Raw genomic sequence first — 21629 nt, forward strand, 5'->3', positions numbered from 1 at the left:
CAGAGGACATGGGTTTAAGGTCAGAGACATAAAATGTAGTTGGAGTCAATGATTGGGAGTCTGGTCTGTGTGATGGACTGTGCTACCCCCACAACTTTCTGAAATTTCTTGTGGTCTTGTGCAGAGCCAAACCAGCTTGACACTAAACTTTCTATGGTGCATCTGTAGAAGTTTGTAAGAGAGTTATAGAGTCATACAGCATGGAAGCAGGCCCTTCAGACCAACTTGCTCACACCAGCCAACATTCCAGCTACACTAGTTCCACCCGCCCACGTTTGGTCCATATCTCTCCAAACCTGTCCTATCCATGTACCTGTCTAACTGTTTCTTAAATGTTGGGATAGTGCCTGTTTCAACTACCTCCTTTGGCAGCTTGTTCCTAACACCCACTGCCCTTTGTGTGAAAAAGTTACCCCTCAGATTCCTATTAAAGTCGTCTATTAAAGACCTTAATGACATGTCAAGTTTCCTCAGCCTTTTCAGGAAGTAGGTGTACCTTTTTGACTGTTGCATCAATGTGATTGGTCTATGACAGATCGTAGGTAGTATTAAACTCAAGAACTTGAAACTCAACCATTTCCACGTTGGCACCATTGATGCTGATTGGGGCTTGCTGAAATCGATAACTGGCTGCATAATCTTGCTGACACTAAGCAAGAGGTTATTGTCCTGACAACATTACTAGGTTCAATATCTCCCTCCTGTACTCTATATTATTATTGTTCGTGATCCAGCCCACCACAGTGGTCATCTGCAACCATGTAGATAATATAACAGACACAAAATGCTGGAGTAACTCAGTGGGGCAGGCAGCATCTCTGGAGAGAAAGAATGGGTCCTTCCTTCTCATTCCTTCTCTCCAGAGATGCTGCCTGTCCCACTGAGTTACTCCAGCATTTTGTGTCTACCTTCGATTTAAACCAGCATCTGCAGTTCTTTCCTACACATCGATTTGTACTGTACACTGACAATGACAATTAAAATTGAATCTGAATCTGAATCTGAATAATATAATGTATTGTTTAAAAATAAGCAATGAGAAAAAAACCCCATCATCAATAGGAAATGAAGGGGAGTGTGGACTGGAAAAATATTGAGAAAATATACACACAAAAACAACAACGCTGTGAGAATCATTTTAGGTTTTTTTGTCCTCTAGTAGGATGCTTGCCTTATGACTAAATCTATTGTCTACAACTAAGCTGTCAGGATTATGATTGACGTAGCACTGCAGGCATATATTAAAAAAGTTAACTTTTTTTGTAAACGCCAGGCCAGAAAGACAGTGGTTGTAGCCATCCCTGAACTTGATGTATCAGTACCAATATCTGTCAAAGCTTCACACACACTGCTCTGTCCAGTTTTTACTTCAGACTATCTTCACACAGATAACGTTGTTCCTTTTGTACACAACCTCAAGTCAAGAGAAAGCCACTCATTGCTGAGTCAAGGTTATTGGAGGATGAATCATGCCAGAGGCAGGGTCTGATTTGCCGATTCACGACATGTAATTTAGACACCATTTATTTTCTCCCAGTGCCCGGTGAATCAAACTCAAGAGATTTGGCCAATATCGTGCTACAAAATGTGCAATAAGCCTGCCTTTAGAAAGTGCCAGAGGCCCTCTACTTCCTCATCACTGCTTTCCAATGTACTGCTGCTCCTTTCTGACTCTCAAGACCTCTCAGTCTCTCAGACCCAAGACTTTCACAGGCAGAACATGTGTCAGGTTCCAGGCAGAGAAACAAGTACATGTCCTAAGTTGCCCTGTAGAAAGCATTTTATCGAAATGCATCGCAGCATGGTTTGAGAACAGCACCATCCAAGACTGCAGGAAATTGCAGAGAATTGTAGATGCAGCCCAGACCATCACACAAACAACCTCCCTTCCATTGACTCCATCTACACCACACTGCCTCGGCAAGGCTACCAGCATAATCAAAGACCCGATCATTCCCTCATCTCCCCTATGCCATCAGGCAAGAGAGGTATAGAAGTGTGAAAACGCACACCTCCAGATTCAGGGACAGTTTCTTCCCAGCTGTTATCAAGCAACTGAACCATCCTATCAACAGCTAGAGAGTGGTCCTGCGCTGCTATGTACCTCATTGGAGATCCTTGGCCTATCTTTAATTGGATTTTACAGGACTTTATCTTGCACTATATGTTATTCCCTTTATCTTACATCTGTGGACGGTTTGATTGTAATCATATATAGTCTTTCCGATGACTGAATAGCACACAACAAAAAGCTTTTCATTGTACCTCAGTACATGTGACAATAAACTAAACTAAACTAATGGTCTTATGAACATGGAAGAAAATTCATAAGTATATAAAAGCTATCTAATTTGTATTTAGGTTCAGCATTACTCATCTATTTGTGGGAAGCTGAAGAAGGCAGCATTGTATGATTTGTGATATCTCAAAACACTGCAAGGCAGAAAAGCCAAATCTCCGTTAAGGATCTATAAATAAACTGGAAAAGTTTGGAACTTTCATCCACAAATCACTTTTGAAGCAAAGTTTATTGTGAACTTTCAACCTGTGATTGTTACCTAAAGATGTTCAGGGTTACGGACCATACACAGGTTGTCAGAGCAGAGTTGCACATCATCCATGATCTCCTTGAATCTGCCTCTGCCCTTCATAACACAGTTGGGAGGTTTTACATTTACAACTTAACATCTGACAACTCTTTATAAATCACTCAAATGCTCTCCCAAAGCAGTCTATCCCCTTGAGGAACTCGCACATCAAATGTTTTGATTGATCAAATACAAAAACACTCACGGCAATCTGAAGAGTAACTGTTAATCACAAATTCTAGGCTATTGTGATAACTGGCAATAGCTTTCATCCTCCACATTCAGTAGGAAGAAAAGTGACTTGATTACCTAGCAGTTAACAGATTTATAGGAACTTATAAAACATAGTACAGCACAGGAACAGGCCCTTCAGCCCGCAATGTCCGTGCCCTGTGACAGTGGGTTTTCGCTGGGTGCTCCCACACTCCAAAAATGTACAGGTTTGTAGGTAAATTGGCTTCTGCAAATTGTAAATTGTCCATAGGGTGTACGATAGTTCTAGTGCACTGGGTAATCCCTGGTCGGCGTAGACTCATCGGGCTGAAGAGCCTGTTTTTGCGCCGTATCTCTAAAGCCTAAAGTCTAACTTGATGCCAAATTAAACTAATCTCTACCTGCACATGATCCATTTCCCTCCATTTTCTGCATAGCATATCCGTGTGTCTATCTCAAAGCTTAAAGGTCACTGTCGTAACTGGCTCCGCCACTATCCCTGGCAGCGTATGCCAGACACCTATCATTCTCTGTGTAAAACAAGCTTGCCCTGCACTTCTTTAAACTTTGCCCTTCTCACCTTAAGGATGTATCCTCTCGTCTTTGTCATTTAAAACAGAAAATAAGTTTACATTGTAAAAATGATTGGAGAGTGGAATTGCAATTCCCAAGCAACTCATTTGATTCAGCAATGTGCAACTGAAGATCGCTTTTTTTTCATCTTACATGTCATCTGGTGCACGTGACGGCATTAGTATACCCTGCGGCGCACGGCAACGCATGGTTATGCACAGTGACGTAACTATGCGTCACCACGCGATACACGTGCGACGCCAATGCGTCAGCTCCAGGATTTCGCAGCACGAAATCCTGGAGCAGCGCGCGATACCGCGAGCAACTCCACACTCCTCCACGCCTCTCCATTTGAGTATAGGAGCAGGGAGGTTCTACTGCAGTTGTACAGGGTCTTGGTGAGACCACACCTGGAATATTGCGTACAGTTTTGGTCTCCAAATCTGAGGAAGGACATTATTGCCATAGAGGGAGTGCAGAGAAGGTTCACCAGACTGATTCCTGGGATGTCAGGACTGTCTTATGAAGAAAGACTGGATAGACTTGGTTTATACTCTCTAGAATTTAGGAGATTGAGAGGGGATCTTATAGAACCTTACAAAATTCTTAAGGGGTTGGACAGGCTAGATGCAGGAAGATTGCTCCCGGTGTTGGGGAAGTCCAGGACAAGGGGTCACAGCTTAAGGATAAGGGGGAAATCCTTTAAAACCGAGATGAGAAGAACTTTTTTCACACAGAGAATGGTGAATCTCTGGAACTCTCTGCCACAGAGGGTAGTCGAGGCCAGTTCATTGGCTATATTTAAGAGGGAGTTAGATGTGGCCCTTGTGGCTAAGGGGATCAGAGGGTATGCAGAGAAGGCAGGTACGGGATACTGAGTTGGATGATCAGCCATGATCATGTTGAATGGTGGTGCAGGCTCAAAGGGCCGAATGGCCTACTCCTGCACCTAATTTCTATGTTTCTATGTTTCCATGCGCCCGTCCCGCGCTACCCACACGCTACCCGTGCGTCACAACGCGTTGACCTATTTTATGACGCGTAAATGAGGCGCAAATGACGGCCAAGTGGAACAGGCCCTTAACTGAGCACTTTTGGGTGTGAGTCACTCCTACAGTATGTCCCTGACAGTTTCCACATCAGCGGAACTTTGGGCTAATATCATTCCCCTGCAATACATCTTTTAGATGATTACAAGGGAATTTGGACACTATCGCCTGAGAAAGACAACTGCAGGTCCTATCTGGGATAAGACCATAAGACATAGGGGCAGAATTAGGTCAATCAGCCCATCAAATCTACTCTGGCATTCAGTCATGGCTGATCTATCTTTCGCTCTCAACCCCATTCTCCTGCCTTCACTCCATAATCTTTGACTCCTTTACTCATCAAGAACCTAACAATCTTTGCCTTAATAACACCCAGTAATTTAGCCTCCTGAGCCCGTCTGTTGGAGGAACTTGGAGCACCTGAAGAAAACCCACTTGGTTACAGGGAGAACGTACAAACTCCGTACAGACAGCACCCGTAGTCAGGATCGAATCCTGGTCTCTTGCGCTGTAAGGCAGCAACTCTACTGCTGTGATACTATTAAAAAACTGCTGCTGAAATTGACTGAACCAAAGACAAAGTATTAACTGTAATTGATAAAGAACAACAGAGATCAGTCAACACTAAAATATTTCCACGATCTGCGTGTGTAACGTGGATGATAACTAGGAATGCCCTGTTGCACTTTTTCTATGAGTTTGCAGTGAGAAACTGCCTTCTTCCCCTGTACTAAATTCCCACACCACTAAATTATAATTTTCCATTCTATATTCCAATTCAAAATCGATTACTCAAAATTGATTACTTTTCCAAGTGACATACTCAAACTCTGCAGTCATTTTGAACATCTAAAATGAAAGGCACTTAATGAGTAGTAAACAACTTATCTCTGTACTTCTTTCTTGCTAGGTTTCTTCATTCTCTTTTTCTCTTCCCTCCCCTTCTCATTAGATGTTATACAACATATTGAGGTTTGAACACTACATTGGTGCACAGAATTCCAGAGTATGGAGCTGTAGATGTACCTCAATGTGCTATCATATCTTAACATATAGAACATAATACAGAATACACACAGGCACACAGCATAGTGGGACTAGTGTAGATTAGATGGGGTCGCATGGGATCCAAGGAGAGATATCTGAATGGCTAGAAAATTGGGATTGAACTGCTTCCTTCCATGAAACCAATTTTCTATCCATTTAGCTCTCTCTCCTTGGATCCCATGCGACCTAACCTTCCAAAGCAGCATAACATGCAAACCTTGTCGAATGCCATGTATACAACATCTACAGCTCTGCCCTCATCAACCCTTTTGGTCACATCTTCAAAAAACTCAATCAGTTTTGTGAGACACGACCTCCCACATACAAAACCATGCTGACTATCTCTAAACAGCCCTTGTCCATCCAATTGCTGTATATCCTATCCTTCAGAATACTTTCCAGTAACACCTTGGGAAAAAGATTCTGACTGTCTACCCGATCAATGCCGCTCATAAATTTCTGATCTCATGGCAAGGAGAAGGGAAGAGATTGGAAGAGGATTTGCACATGCTTTCCTAACTAGTTCAAATTAGGATATTGTTTCATTTTGAGTCATAATAGACTACAGATTCTGTACACCTCTATAAGAGGAAGCCGCAGATTCTGTTGGGGCTGAGATCAGAAGTGCCTGATCGGAGGGTGGCTGAGGTACTAGATTGGGTAAATGCCCAGAGTCTTTTGCCCAGAGTAGGGGAATCGAGAGCTAGAGGACATAAGTTTAAGTTGAGGGAGGACATTTTTAATAGGAACCTGAGGGGCAACTGGAGGAGATAGTTGAGGCAGGTACTATCACAATCTATATTACTAAATCTCTGATCTTGACCGCTTTTGGCCGACTGTGCTGCGATTTCCGAGAGAACGCCATCACCTACGGCCGTCATTTTTGGCCACCTCGCTCAGAGCCCCCCTCCGCCGTATGAGTGCGGAGGATCTTTTCCGTCGATGAAAAGTGAGAGAGATATTAATGTTTTTACAAAATTCCCCATTCTCTCTGCTGCCCCCGCTGGAGGCAGGGGGAGGGACTATAAAACCAGGAAGTGTCGTGCCTCACTCAGTCTCTGCCAGACCCAGGAAGCGAGAGGGTCTGGCAGAGACTGAGCTGCGAATAACACTGAACGCACGTCTACTCCACGGTGAGTCCCCTCGATACAGCTGTAAAGCGGCTGCAGCCCTTTTTTTTAAAGTTTGTGTTCACAAAATGAATTTTGGTTGTCGGGTGTCTGCTGCCCAATTGTTTGCCTCGCCTTTTTTTTAACAAGTTTGTGTTCACAAAATGAATTTTGGTTGTCGGGTGGATGCAGCCCAATTGTTTGCCTCGCCTTGGCTTTTAAAATCGTTGCAACAGTTGGATGCCTGCCCAAGCATCCAAATGGCCCACAATGTCTATACTAGCCCTCTGGAAACCAGTACCTTCGGCCCGCAACACCCATACTAGCGCAACAGACAGCCCCCACCCACTGGTGAGCAGTATTGGAATTGGTGGAGAGGTGGAATATTGCGTTGGTGACCAGCCCTCCCGTGTGATGCTGGGACTCAACTTAGTGTTTAATAAACATTTGGACAGGTACATGAATAGGATAGGTTTAGAGGGATATGGGCCAAGAGCAGGCAGGTAGGATTAGTTTAGATGATGCAGGTTGGTCAACATTTAGAGTTGGGCCGAAGAGCCTGTTTCCTTGCTGTATGACTGACTTTATACAGGTGCTGGAATCCTGACTAAAACACAAAGTGCTAGAGTAACTTGGTGTGTCAGGTGGCATCAGTGGAGGGAATGTACACACGATGTTTCGGCCAGGACCCTTCTTTAGACTCATTTTATTTACATCAACATGGCAAAGTAGCCAATCAATGATTGCACTGCTATAAATTTTGAGATAGGAAAGATAGGAAATAGTTTATATTTTCTATAATGCCCAGGTTTGCAAAATGGTGAACGGCATTTGATTTTGCAGTTGTGTTATTTTCTGTGCATTATAAGATGCACCTTTGCCATTTTTCTTACACACTTATTTCAGATTAGTGTTACTACAGTGCTGTGAAATTTATTTCAGAATCCCAAATCACTTATGCATCATTATGAAATAATGTGTTCTGGTAATCACAGTCTCGAAATAGTGTGCTGGTAAATTGCAGAGTCTATGAATTAATCTGTCACTCTCAACATCAGAAATTATAGATGTACAGACGAGCAACACATTAAGAGAGAAACAAGGACATGCAGATGGTGGTTTACAACAAAAATCACTGAGTGCTGGAGTAACTCAGTGGGTCAGGCAGCATCTCTGGAGAACATGGATAAGTAATGTTTTGGTTTGGGATCCAACCCAAAATGCCACCTATCCACGTCCTCCAGAGAAGTCGCCTGACCCACTGAGCAAAACTCAAAACATGATTCCATTATTATCACTTGTACCAAGGTACAGTGAGATTCTTTTTTTGCATACAGATCAATAGGATTATTGCCATATGTAAGTACAATCCCTGGTTAAGTACATAATACACAGAAACAGCCCACTGAGTCTCTATTGCAAGAGTCACCACGTTTTGGTGCCATTTCAGTCCCAACTGCAGCTGGCCATAAAGGCCCGGCGTTAGGTCAAAAGGTCATAAATGATAGGCAGAATTAGGTCATTCGGCCCACCAAGTCTACTCCGCTATTCAATCATGGCTGATCTATCTCTCCCTCCTAACCCTATTCTCCTTCTCCCCATAGCCCCTGACACTCTTACTAATCAAGAATCTATTTATCTCTGCCTTAAACTATATATATCGATGGCCTCCACAGCCTTCTGTGGCAAAGAATTCCACAGATTTACCACCCTCTGATTAAAGAAATTCCACTTCATCTCCTTCCCAAAGGAACATCCTTTACTTCTGAGGCCATGACCGCTTGTCCTAGACTCTCCTTGGCTGTATGGTAACTCAAATATCACTGTACCTTAATTGGTGCATGTGACAATAAATGTGAACTTGAACTTGAACGAGTAGAAACATCCTCTCCAAGCCTTTCACTATGCTGTACGTTTTAATGAGGTTCCCCCTCATTCTTCATAAGAATTCTCTGTGGAACTCTCTGCCACAAAAGGTAGTTGTGGCCAGTTAATTGGCTATATTTAAGAGGGAGTCAGATGTGGCCCTTGTGGCTAAAGGGATCAGGGGGTATAGAGAGAACGCAGGTATGGGATACTGAGTTGGATAATCTGCCTTGATCATATTGAATGGCGGTGTAGGCTCGAAGGGCCGAATGGCCTACTCCGGCACCTATTTTCTATGTTTCTATGTTTCTAGAACAGGCCAAGTGCTGTCAAATGCTCATCATATATTAACTCACTAATTCCTGGGATCATTCTTGTAAACCTCTTCTGGACCCTCTACAGAGCCAGCACATCCTTAGATATGGTGCTCAAATATAGATATGGTCCCTTTCCTTGCCCAGCCATCTCAACCTTCGTGCTTTGGAGGCGCTTCACACAAACAACTTTGATTGCGCAGAAGGTAAGACCACCCCCGGTTCTTCCTACTGTCCTTGGTCCAGCGTCCGCCACCGTCACCGCCTCCCTCCACCCTCCTCTCCGGTTCCTGGTCTTCGGAGGCGAGGAGGGGCCGGGCTGGGCGGCTTCCCTCTCCCGGTTCGGCGACAGGTCTACAGTCGGGGTATGGCCGCGGCTCGCCAAAACCTACCGCGCGCGGTGCATGGTGCGAAACTCTGACATTTTCTGAATTTGTGTTGCTTTCTTTGTTTTTGTTTTGTCCATTTCCAATCAAATGAACATCATTCAAATGCTTCCTGCATTCTTGTGCTTAGTTTCAGGAACAGGAGTTGGCGGCCAAGCTTCTCATTGTGCTTGGACAGTGCCCATCATTAAGAGCTCAAGTTTTTGCCAATCTTCTCTCAGGAATGAATCATTTCATAGATTATCTCTGGCAGACAAATCAGGTATGGAATTCCAATTATTCTCGTGGTTCACGAAACAGTTGTCTTATAAACTATTTTGACAGCCAAATTCAATACACTTGATTTAATTCCAATCTCTCCTTTGACGGAAATATTTCCATGCAGTATTCACCCATGGGGTAGAAAGTAACTGCAAAGTCCGATTATTTTTTTTATTGTTCAGCGCAAGTAGGTTTTGTGTGGGTGGGATGCAGAGAATTCAATACTCGTCTACTTCCTCAGAAGTTAGGCTGTTGGGCATTTTAACTCACTGTCAACTCATCTTCATTTATTCTAAATTAGACACAAAAAAACTGGAGTAACTCAGTGGGACTGGCAGCATCTCTGGAGAGAAGGAATGGGTGATATTTCGGGTTGAGACCCTTTTTCAGACTGGTTAGGGATGAGGGAAATGAGAGATATAAACGGTGATGTGGAGAGATAAAGAACAATTAATGAAAAATATGCAAAAAAGTAACGATGATAAAGGAAACAGGCCATTGTAAGCTGTTTGTAGGGTGAAAATGAGAAGCTAGTGTGACTTGGGTGGGGGAGGGATAGAGAGAGAGGGAATGCCGGGGCCACCTGAAGTACACATGAAACTGCAGATGCTGGAATTGTGAGCAAAGCACAAAGTGCTGGAGGAGATCAGAGGGTCAGGCAGCGTCTGTGGAGTAAATGGACAGGCAACGTGTCAGGTCGGGATGTGTTTTCAGACTTGCATGCCATTGCAGTTTTTGGGCAGTAAAGGATGAATGACAATTGTTGGCATTGCCAACTACATTTATGTCCAATAGACAAAAAAAAAGATTTTAAAAAGGGCAGGTTGCAGATATGGTAGCGCTGAAGAATGGCGGGGAACATTTTGGAGCTCGGAGCTCTATCTTGTCAGGGGGTAAGATGGTAACTTCAGTTGAATTATCATTGCAAAATTAGAAAGTTTAACCATGACGTGACATTGGCAGAAACTATTTTCTGACATTAAATAACAGGATGAATGACATTGATAAAGAGTTGAGTAAGAAGCAAAAATAGAAACTCCCTAGAGGTGGTCTGACCTGCAAGAACCAAAATCATTTCCCTAGGTCCTAACAGAGCCCAGTCATTGGAGGGCTTTCCTCGAGACCTCTCTCTTTAATCTTTTGTTTAGTATAGAGATGCAGCATGGAAACAGGCCGTTCGGCCCACCGTGTCCGCGCTGACCAATGATCACCCTTATTCTAATTCTATCCTACACATCAGGGACAATTTACAGAAGCCAATTAACCTACAAACCTGCACGTCTTGGGAGTGTGGAAGGAATCTGGGCATCTGGAGAAACCCCGTGCGGTCACAGGGAGAACGTACAAACTCTGTACAGACAGCACCCGCAGTCAGGACTGAACCCGCGTCTCTGGTGCTGTAAGGCAACAACTCTTCTGCTGCGCCACCATGCCGCCCAAATGCACACTTAGTCAAACGTTCAAGAGATGTTTAGTTTAGAATCATAGAGTTGTATAGCACAGAAACACACTCTTCGGCCCACCAAGTTCATTCTGACATTTTTTTAACCCACATCCCTGTAAATTACCCAGTATTGATTGTATCTGACTCCACCATCTCTTCTGGCAGAGAGTTAAATAAGTCAATCACTCACTGTGTAAAGAAACTTTCCCCTCATCAGTCACTTGGAATTTAATCCCACTGGTGCTGATGAAATCTAGAGCTAGGTTATCCTGGTGAAATGCAAACTGGGTGTCAGACAGCAGCTATTGGACCTTAAGTGACACCTGAGAATCTTGTTCATAACACCTTTCCTTGCCTTGCTGATTGGTTTGGATTAGCTGAATTGGATTTCTCCTGATTTTTGTGATTCTGGCAATACAAAATGTTTGTGCTTCTGGCTGTACAGAATGGTTCTGATTTTGGTGATTGGTTTCTGATTCTTTTGGTATAATTGCTTTTCTATTTTATGGATACAGCGCAATTCCAATTGGGATGCCGTCTTGTGGCAATTGTAACGACGCAATGTGTTTCTGATTCTAGTGATACAGAAATCTAATCACTCAATGTCATCCTCCTGTTTTTATACCTGCTGCATGCTTAATGCATGCCAGCTACTAACACCGGTTTCATAAATGGACCACTGCATTGTCAGCTGTTGCTCAGATGCTAAAACCTAGAGCTTTTGTTCCACCAGCTGGGAATATTTTCTGTCTCCCGGGTTGTCCAGGATGAGGGATGCATCCTGGAGTTTCCACATATTCCTAAAATTCTGAGATGCTTCGGTATGGAAGGTTGGTGTGATAGAGACCACAGGCTTGACTTATTTATTACTTGAACTCAATGACAAGATAAAGAATATAACTAAAATACAATTACATTGCATCAGCTTTTTTAGCGTGAATAAACGTTTTTTAATGGACCATCTTTCTTTAAACTGATACTTGTTTAAATTAGTGCTGAATATCCCCTAATTTCAAATTCACCAGAGCCTGTGCCTTTTTATTAACTGGGTCTCTGTTTCCTGAACTTTTACTAATTGAAGCTTTGTTCCTGCACTCGGGATATTTTAGGAGGGCTAATAAGGGTAGGAGATGCATAATGAATGATAGGACTAGGTTTAAGTTTAAGTTTCGGTTTACTATTGTCACATGCACTCAAGTACTGTGAAAAGCTTTGTTTTGCATGCTATCCAATCAGATTGGATATACTGTACATAATTACATAATTAAATAATTACAATTAAGTCAAACTCAAGTACAATAGAAAGAGCAAAGTGGAAGATACAGAGTGCAGAATATAGTTCTCAGCATTGTAGCTCAACAGTTTCAGAGAATTATGTCCAATGGTTGCAATGAGGGAGAGGAAAAACCAGGAGCTCTAACCTGTCTGGAGGTAAAACGGTACCTTCAGTTTAATTGTCATTGTAAAATTCTCAGCGTTGTAACGTATCAATTCCATGGACAAAGTCCAATATACTTCATACCATGTACTATATATAGGAAGTACTAAGGAACAAAGGGACCCTGGTGTACAAATCCAAGGATCCTGAAGGTAGAAGCACAGGTGTACTAATGGGGAAGGCATATGGAATATTTCCCTTCAGTAGCTGGAGCAAAGTGTATAAGGAGGAGGTTACAATATGATAATATAAAGCATTGGTGAGGCCACAGCAGGAATGTTGCATGGAGTTCCGCTCACCACACTGCTAGAAGGACAAGATTACACTGGAGAGGGTGCAGAGAAGATTCACCAGGACATTGCCTGGGATACAACGTTTCAGTTGCGAGGAGAGATTGTTTAGGCTGGCTTTATTTCCCCTGGAATAGTTTAGTTTAGTTTATTGTCATGTATATAGAGGTACTGTACAAAGCTTTTTGTTGCATGCCATCCAGTCAGCAGAAAGACTAACATGATTACAATTGAGCCAATCACAATGTACAGATACAGAATAAATGTTCAGTGCAAAATAAAATTCAGTAAAGTCCGATTAAAGATGGTCCAAAAGTCTCCAATGAGGTGGTAGATAGTAGGTCAGAACCGCTCTCTAGTTGGTGATAGGATGGTTCAATTGCCTGAAGAAAATGTCCCTGAATCTGGAGGTGTGCGTTTTCACATTCTGTATCTCTTGCCTGATGTTAGAGGGGAGAAGAGGGAGTATCAGGTTGAGGCTCGTCCTTGTTTATGCTGGTAGCCTTGCCAAGGCAGCATGGCGTGTAAATAAAGTCAATGGAAGGCCGGTTGGTTTGTGTGATGGTCTGTGCTGCGCCCACAGTTCTCTGCCATTTTCATCAGGATGGGGCCTGGGATGGGCCATTTCGGTTCCAAGGAGAGATTGTTTAAGTTGGGTTTATTTCCCCCGGAGTAGAGGAAACTTTATATCTTTCTTTGTTTCTATCATCGTAAGAATGGAGTGTGGCACCACTGGAGAATCTCGGCTGCTCGGATTATTATGTGGCCATCAGTTTCATTTAAAGCTCTCATTAAAAGTTGCAAATTTGAAGATGTAACAATGCTCCATATCCAGCAGATGTACAGCGCCCATCACCATCTTAAGAAGCAGTGCAGTTGGAATGTCAGACCTGATAATGAAAGTCAGCTGAGCCCTCAGTGCTGTTCGGGTGGCACTGGGACCACATTCAGATTTTATTTCTTCCTCCCCTCCAGGACCTGAACATGTAATCGAAGCTGACTCTTCGGTGCAATGTTGTGGGAAGGAAAATTGCTGGAAGCCATTTCATTCAGCTGAGAGGTTGAACTAGTGCAGTTTCAGTTCCCATGTAAGGAATTTAACAGCATGAAGCTGTTTGAGCCAATATTCATCCTGCTACACATGGAATTAAACATTACCAGTAGGTTGGCACAATGGAGCAGCAGTAGAGTTGCTGCCTTACAGCATCAGAGATCCAGGTTCGATCCTGACTAAGGGTGCTGTCGACAGAGTTTGAATGTTCTTCCTGTGACCGCGTGAGTTTTCTCCGATGCTCCAGTTTCCTCCCACACTCCAAAGACGTGCAGGTTTGTAGGGTAATTGGCTTCGGTAAAATTGTAAATTATCCCTAGTGTGTAGGAAAGTATTATTGTACAGGGTGATCGCTGGTTGGCGCGGTCTCAGTGGGCTGAAGATCCTGTTTCCGCAGTATCTCTCTCCTGCCTTCTCCCTGTCATAGAATCCTAGAGATATTAGCATGGAAACAGGTCCAACTGGTCCCATTTGAACTTGCAACTCTGGATTGCTGGTCCAGACCCATGGCTTGCTAGGCAAGTCACTTAACTATTAAGAAAATCAAAAAAACTGCAGATGCAGAGAGCCAAAATGAAAATCAAAAATGCCGCAGTGATTTGTTAAGGAATGTATTGGGCAGGACATATGAAAAATACCTTGTTTTCCTGTCCAAATTGTTCTCTGGAATCTGCTACATCCACCCGAGAGGTTGCCTCAGGTTATCTGAAAGCTGGCACCACAAGTAGAGCAACACTGAAGCAACACTGGAGTAGGGCGGGAGTCTGGATTTAGTCTAAAGTTTCTGGAGTGAAATTTGAAGAGTTGACCTTCAGATGCAGCAGTGTTACAGTCGACTATGTTTTACATGCTATTTTGTGAGGAAAGATGTCAAAAGTGTAAGATTCGCTGATAAAATTAATATAGTAACATCTTACAATCTTGTGATGCCATGATATATCAAAGAGCTGTGCTTCCATTAATTGTTTCTTGATCTTTAATTACTTGCTCAATGGGTGAAAATGATAGCTGAATTTCTTCATGTAGGAATGGAAATGGTCAGTCATATGGCACCGAAATAGGCCCTTCAGCCCAACTTGCCCATGTTGACCATGATGCGCCATCTACGCTATTCCCACGTCCGCATTTGGCTCATATCCCCTAAACCTCTCCGATCCATATACCTGTCATAATGTACTTTTTATACACAAATGGTTGGGAAAACTTGTGCATTCTTTAAATAATATAATTCCAGCCGAGCAGGTTGAAAAACAGTTATGATTTCAACATCTAAATTAAATTGCCACCTAAATTATCGTCTATCCATGTCCTCCAAAGATGCTGACTGACCCGCTGGGTTTCTCCAGCACTTGGTGTCCTTTTATGTAAACCAGAATCTGTATTTCTTTCTGTATACCTAGATTACTTTTTAGGCAATCTTTCAAGAACAAGGATGGCTTTCTTTCACTCCAGCTGTATGGCATCTGAAGTGGTTAAATGCGGCCAATGAGCAAACCAGACTACCACAAATAGCCGACTGCAAGGGATTCCTCCGGGTGCTCTGATTTCTTCCTATATCCTAAAGACATGAAGGTTTATAGGTTAATTGGCCTCTGTAAATTGCTCCTAGTGTGTAGGGAGTGGATGAGAAATGAAGATAACATAGAAGCAGTGTGGTGATTAATGGACAGCACAAACCTGGTTGGCCGAAGGGCCTGTTTGCATGCCATATCACTAAAACTAGAACTAAAACACACAAGATTTAGACTGATGTTTGAATTCATGACCAACTCACACAGGCTACAGTGGCATTAAGCGATGGTCTCTTTGGTATGTTTGCATAGAGCTCATTAACTGTATTGCTGCTTGACACAGCCCAGAGCATATTAGTTGTAGGTGGCAATGGCTTTTGAATTGTGAGGATTGCTGCTCCTATATCAACACAGTGCTGCAACTTTCCCTGCTCCTTTACCACATTTCTGATACTGCTTTGGAGACTTTTAGTGAACAAGCTACGAGGTAAAACATATTGAATGTCAAAGGCAGGTGGTAAAGCAGCATATTCAGTCTGAAGAAGGGTCTTGACCCGAAATGTCACCTATTCCTTCGCTCAATAGATGCTGCCTCACCCGCTGAGTTTCTCCAGCATTTTTGTCTACCTTCGATTTTTCCAGCATCGGCAGTTCTTTCTTAAATATTAACATAAGATAATCACTCAATTAAAACTTTATTTTAGAGGACTTTCAAAATTAACAATCGTTGAAAACTGGCCATCATTTGAGATAACCAATTGTATTGATCGTCAATAAAAACTAAGTGAAAGAGCTGCTTTATTAACTGTTTCAGGAAAGGGTTCTTTGGTTACACAAAGAACTGCAGGTGCTAGTTTACAACAAAAAAAGCCACAAAGTGCTGGAGTAAGTGGAGGTCAGGCAGCATTTCTGGAGAACATTGATAAGTGATATTTCGAGTCTAGACCCTTCTTACTGCAAAAGACTCCATGTGTATTTTTCTTAATGTTTGGGACATTATTTTCCTACACTTTGGAGCTGCTGATACACAGCTGGTGCACTGATATGCGGGGCATCAGCACGCACAACTAAACTAAACTAAACTAAAAATAAGTCATCAGCGGAAACCACAATCAGGACACATCCATGTAGTGCATGACGTGGATCGCAGTGTGCCCTTTGGGTAAGTTTTTGATTTGACGTGAGACATAGAGTTGTATAGCACGGAAACAGCCCCTTCAGCCCAACTTGTCCCTAACGTCCAAGATGCCACATTTATGCCAGACCCACCTCCCCACATTTGCTCCATATCTCTCTCAATCTTTTCTATCGATGTACCTGTCCAAATGTCTTTGAAATGTTGAAACAAGGAACTGCATATGCGTGTTTACAAAAAAAAGACACGAAGTGCTGGAGTAAATCAGCGGAACAGGCAGCATCTTTGGAGAACATGGATAGATGATAGGGAAGAAGGGTCCCGATCCGAAACGTCACTAATCCGCATTCTCCAGAGATGCTGCCTGACCTCTGACTTACACCAGCACTTTGTGCCGTCTTTTAAATAGTCATAAAACTTGGAAATTTTGGCCAGAAATGTTGTTATAGTATCTGTTGTTTTAGTATCATCCTCCTCTGGTAGCTCATTCCATATATCATCCTCAACCCACATATATTCATCCTCAACCCACATGATCCAGTACATTCTTTACTTTTTATATTCTCTCCAACTTTTCTTCCTGCATGCTTTTCCTAGTCGCCAAAGTACTACATCACATTCTGTTAAATATTTAATGCTCTGTAGGGAACTCATGTCAAATCTTCTTGAGTGCAGTGTCAGTCACTGTTATCAGCAATGAAGGCACAACCGTAATTGCTACAGTGTATAATTGAAATGCATGCTAATCGAGAATAAAAATCATTTGGCATTCAGTTGCGTACATCTTTTTTCGCCACTCTTGAAAAGTAACACAAAGGCACATACAAAAAAAGTCAAGTTAAGTTTTATTTAAAAATAGAAACATTAGCCTTGCTTTATCTTTGACTAATTAAGCAGATTTGATTACAGATCAATCTTGAGGAAGTGTCAGAATATTGTAGTTACATTTTCAAAATTCGACACTAGCTGGTTATCTCTCAGACTCCACCAGTGGGATTTATTGATAATAAATATGCATTTTTAAAGGTGATGTATCTGTTTGATTAACATGGAGAGATTACATGGAAAAAGTAATTTTTTTAAGTCTGTTTCTCTTTTGCGTCAACTAGCTGCTACCCCGATTCCGTAAAGCCTGGAAAGGTTTCTAAATAACTCTCCTGCTTTGAAAAACGCTTTCAAAATATACGGGAGAACTTGTGTCGAGTTGTATTTCTGTAAGTCCTGTCCTCCATTACCTGGGAAGACCCTGTGCAGAACACAGAGTTCTGGAGTAACTCAACAGGTCAGACAACACTCTAGAGGAGTGTTTCGTCTGAAGAAGGGTTTCGGCCCGAAACGTTGCCTATTTCCTTCGCTCCATAGATGCTGCTGCACCCGCTGAGTTTCTCCAGCTTTTTTGTGTACCTTTGATTCTCCAGCATCTGCAGTTCCTTCTTAAACACTCTAGAGGACATTGATAGGTAATTTCACGAGTCAGGGCCCTTCTTTAGACTCTGTGCGCTGTTTAATTTCTGATATCTTGCACAAACATCAACAATTATAGTTGGAAACTATATGAGATAATGAGATGAGAAGAACTTTTTTCACACAGAGAGTGGTGAATCTCTGGAACTCTCAGCCACAGAGGGTAGTTGAGGCCAGTTCATTGGCTATATTTAAGAGGGAGTTAGATGTGGCCCTTGTGGCTAAGGGGATCAGGGGGTATGGAGAGAAGGCAGGTACGGGATACTGAGTTGGATGATCAGCCATGATCATATTGAATGGCGATGCAGGCTCGAAGGGCCGAATGGCCTACTCCTGCACCTAATTTCTATGTTTCTACATTTCTATGAAATTATTATTTCAACCACTTTGAGCATGTATATAACCCAGCATAAATACCACTTCTATATGTTGATTTATGCCAAAGGAATCTTTAGACTTTAGAGATACATCGCGGAAACAGGCCATTCACCCACCGAGTCAGTGAAGAAAGTGAATGGCATGTTGGCCTTTATAACAAGAGGAATCAAGTATAGGAGCAAAGAGGTCTTTCTGCAGTTGTACAGAGCCCTAGTGAGACCACACCTGGAGTATTATGTGCAGTTTTGGTCCCCTAATTTGAGGAAAGACATTCTTGCTATTGAGGGAGTGCAGCGTAGGTTTACAAGATTAATTCCCGGGATGGCGGGACTGTCATATGCTGAGAGAATGGAGCAGCTGGGCTTGTACAATCTGGAGTTTAGAAGGATGAGAACATATAAGATTGTTAAGGGTTTGGACATGCTAGTGGAAGGAAACATGTTCCCGATGTTGGGGGAGTCCAGAACCAGGGGCCACAGTTTAAGAATAAGGAGTAAGCCATTTAGAACGGAGACGAGGAAACACTTTTTCTCACAGAGAGTGGTGAATTCTCTGTGGAATTCTCTGCCTCAGAGGGCGGTGGAGGACGGTTCTCTGGATGCTTTCAAGAGAGAGCTAGATAGGGCTCTTAAAAATAGCGGAGTCAGGGGATATGAGGAGAAGGCAGGAACGGGGTACTGATTGGGGATGATCAGCCATGATCACATTGAATGGTGGTGCTGGCTCGAAGGGCTGAATGGCCTACTTCTGCACCTTTTGTCTATTGTCTATTGAGTCGAATGTCAACCAGCGATCATCTTATACACTAGCACTATCCTGCACACTAGGGACAATTTTGCAATTTTACCGAAGCGATTAACCTATGAACCTGTACATCTTTGGAATGTGGTGGGGAAACCAGAGCAACCGGAAAAAAACCCCACACGGTCACAGGGAGAACGTACAAACTCCACACAGACAGCACCCATGGTCAGGATCGAACCCGTGTCTCTGCCGCTGGAAGACAGCAGCCCTACCGCTGCACCACTGTGCCCCTCATTTTATTATTATTATTTCCACTTTGGACATATATAAACTAGCAAAAATGCTACTTCTGTGGGTTGATTAATGAACTCTGTTGGTTTTCTAAACCTAGGCACCTGCATTGCCATTCTCGGTTTGAAGTGTCTGACTATCCCTCTGGTCATTCTATGTAATAAGTCTGACCGACCTTGCAATGTTCCTGTTTTAAAAAAAAATCACATTGTTTCCAGTGTCCCACAGTTTTCTTCCCAATACAGAAGTGGCAAATCTAACACCACTCCAAGCTAGGAGAGAGAGAGAGATGATCTGAGAGGTGCCTGATAACATGACCTCAATAACCGGGCAAATATTGTTATATGGTTATATGGTTAATCAATTTTTAAGAAAACGATAATAGAATTCTTTGGAAATCAGAATTGAATTAGACAAAGTCAACATGGCTTTTGTAAGGGAAATCATATTTGATAAATCACACAGTTTTTCAAATAACCCAATGGATGTTTTCTCTCTGGATTTTCAAAGGCCATTTTATCAGCTCTCACGGCACAGTTTATGACATAAAGCGGGGTTCATAGCGTTGGAAGGGAGATAATATCATGGATAGATCACACTACAAATGCCATTAGGTTCAAATGGAACAGCAACATTTGGCATATTAACTGGGTGGCACGATGGCACAGCAGTAGAGTTGCTGCCGTACAGCACCAGAGAACCGGCTTCTATCCTGACTATGAGTGCTGTCTGTACGGAATTTGTACATTATTCCCGTGACTACATGGGTTTTCTCCAGGAACTCCGGTTTCCTCCCACACTCCAAAGACATACAGGTTTGTAGGTTAATTGGTTTTGGAAAAATTGCAAATTGTTCCTGGTGTATAAGATAGTGCTAGTGTACGGGGATTGCTGGTTGGCGTAGACTTGGTGGGATGTAGGGCCAGTTTTCATGTTTTATCTCCAAACTAAACAAGCAGCAGGGACTTCTGCCCACGAATTGTCGAATGCACATCCTGAATTTATTGATCAATCAATCATTAGCCCTACAAGCATGTAATTGCAAATTTTAAAACAAATCAAACGAATGTGGAGAAGTGTAGAAGCAAGGAACTGCAGATGCCGGATTACAAAAAAGCCACAAAGTGCTGGAGTAACTCAACGGCTCAGGCATCATCTCTGGAGAACATTTCAGTATTGTCCGTTCTTAAGACTGATTGTAGTTTGGGTGGGGGGGGGGAGATAGCTGGAAGAGAGGAGGGACTGGACAAAGCATGGCAGGTGATAGGTGAGCACAGGCGAGGGGGGTTTTGAGAGGCAGAGCTGAATAAAACAGAGGGTGTGAGAAGGTGAAAGAATGTGGAGTTGCTTATCATTCCCTTATGTAAAAATATTTTATATTTAAAGCACAAAGCCCAGGAGGAACTCAACTGGTCAGGGAATGGACAGGCTACGTTTCGGGTCAGGACCCGTCTTTATATTTAAAGTATTCCTTCTAGACTTTTTTGCTCATTAAAGTAAGGACTTGTGGCTTGAATTAATGAGATATCTGCATCTAGGGCTGATATTTTCCATTGTTCAATGATTTCTGAAATACTTTAAATGTTGTTAGGTTTTACTAAACAGTTCATGCTTTTGTATTATCTTCAGTTATATAGTTTCAGCTCTTTAAAAATAATAATAATTAATTTGATTACTGTGAAACATAATGCTTTGCAGTAATGAAAATATAAATTAACCCTGCAGTATTCTGCAGTTAGGTCAGTCCGTCCACTTCAATTGTAAGTAGATATAATTTATTTTATAAAGAGTGTTGCATAAATTTTAACAATTTATATTGGCAGTTATTTGGCATTAGATTGAGTTTGAAAACTAGAACTTGATGAATTTTGTTTTTTCATCAAGCACCATTTATATGAATATAAATAGGATGCTGAATAATATTTTTCTCAAACCATAAAAAAACTGCTGTTCTGGGCAATTGCATCACAGATTCTGAGATGGATCTAAAACCACAATTAGCCTGGTTCATTATCTATCCACCTACCTTGTGTGACTATTTTATGCCTGAATAATGCTCTTGTCCCTTTCGATATAATCAGGGAACAATATGCTGTATATGAATGCGCGAAGTATAAGGAATAAAATGGACGAGCTTGAAGCTCAGTTAGAAACTGGCAAGTATGATGTTGTGAGAATTACTGAGACATGGCTGCAAGAGGGCCAGGGCTGGGAACTGAATATTCAAGGGTATACCTCCTATCGAAAAGTCAGACAGGTGGGCAGAGGGGGTGGGGTTGCTCTGTTGGTGAGGAATGAAATTCAGTCCCTTGCAAGGGGTGACATTGAAACAGGAGATGTGCAATCAGTATGGATAGAACTAAGGGATTGTAAGGGTAAAAATATCCTAATGGGACTAATCTACAGGCCCCCAAACAGTAGCCTGGACATAGGGTGCAAGTTGAATCAGGAGTTCAAATTGGTATGTAGCAAAAGTA

The 21629-nt window shown here is 42.4% G+C and overlaps 1 protein-coding gene across 2 annotated transcripts in view; it reads left to right on the forward strand.

The window, feature by feature from the left end:
* The window catches only part of mei4 (meiosis-specific, MEI4 homolog (S. cerevisiae)), a 249067-nt gene that overhangs the window by 171489 nt on the left and 55949 nt on the right, over nt 1-21629 (forward strand). For both annotated transcript variants that reach the window (XM_055639475.1, XM_055639476.1), the window contains exon 4: nt 9276-9407. In XM_055639475.1, the coding sequence (XP_055495450.1) occupies nt 9276-9407 (132 nt within the window). The remainder of the gene's footprint in view (nt 1-9275; nt 9408-21629) is intronic.

The sequence above is a fragment of the Leucoraja erinacea genome, chromosome 8 (genome assembly GCF_028641065.1).
Source record: "Leucoraja erinacea ecotype New England chromosome 8, Leri_hhj_1, whole genome shotgun sequence".
NCBI classification, from domain to species: Eukaryota; Metazoa; Chordata; class Chondrichthyes; order Rajiformes; family Rajidae; genus Leucoraja; species Leucoraja erinaceus.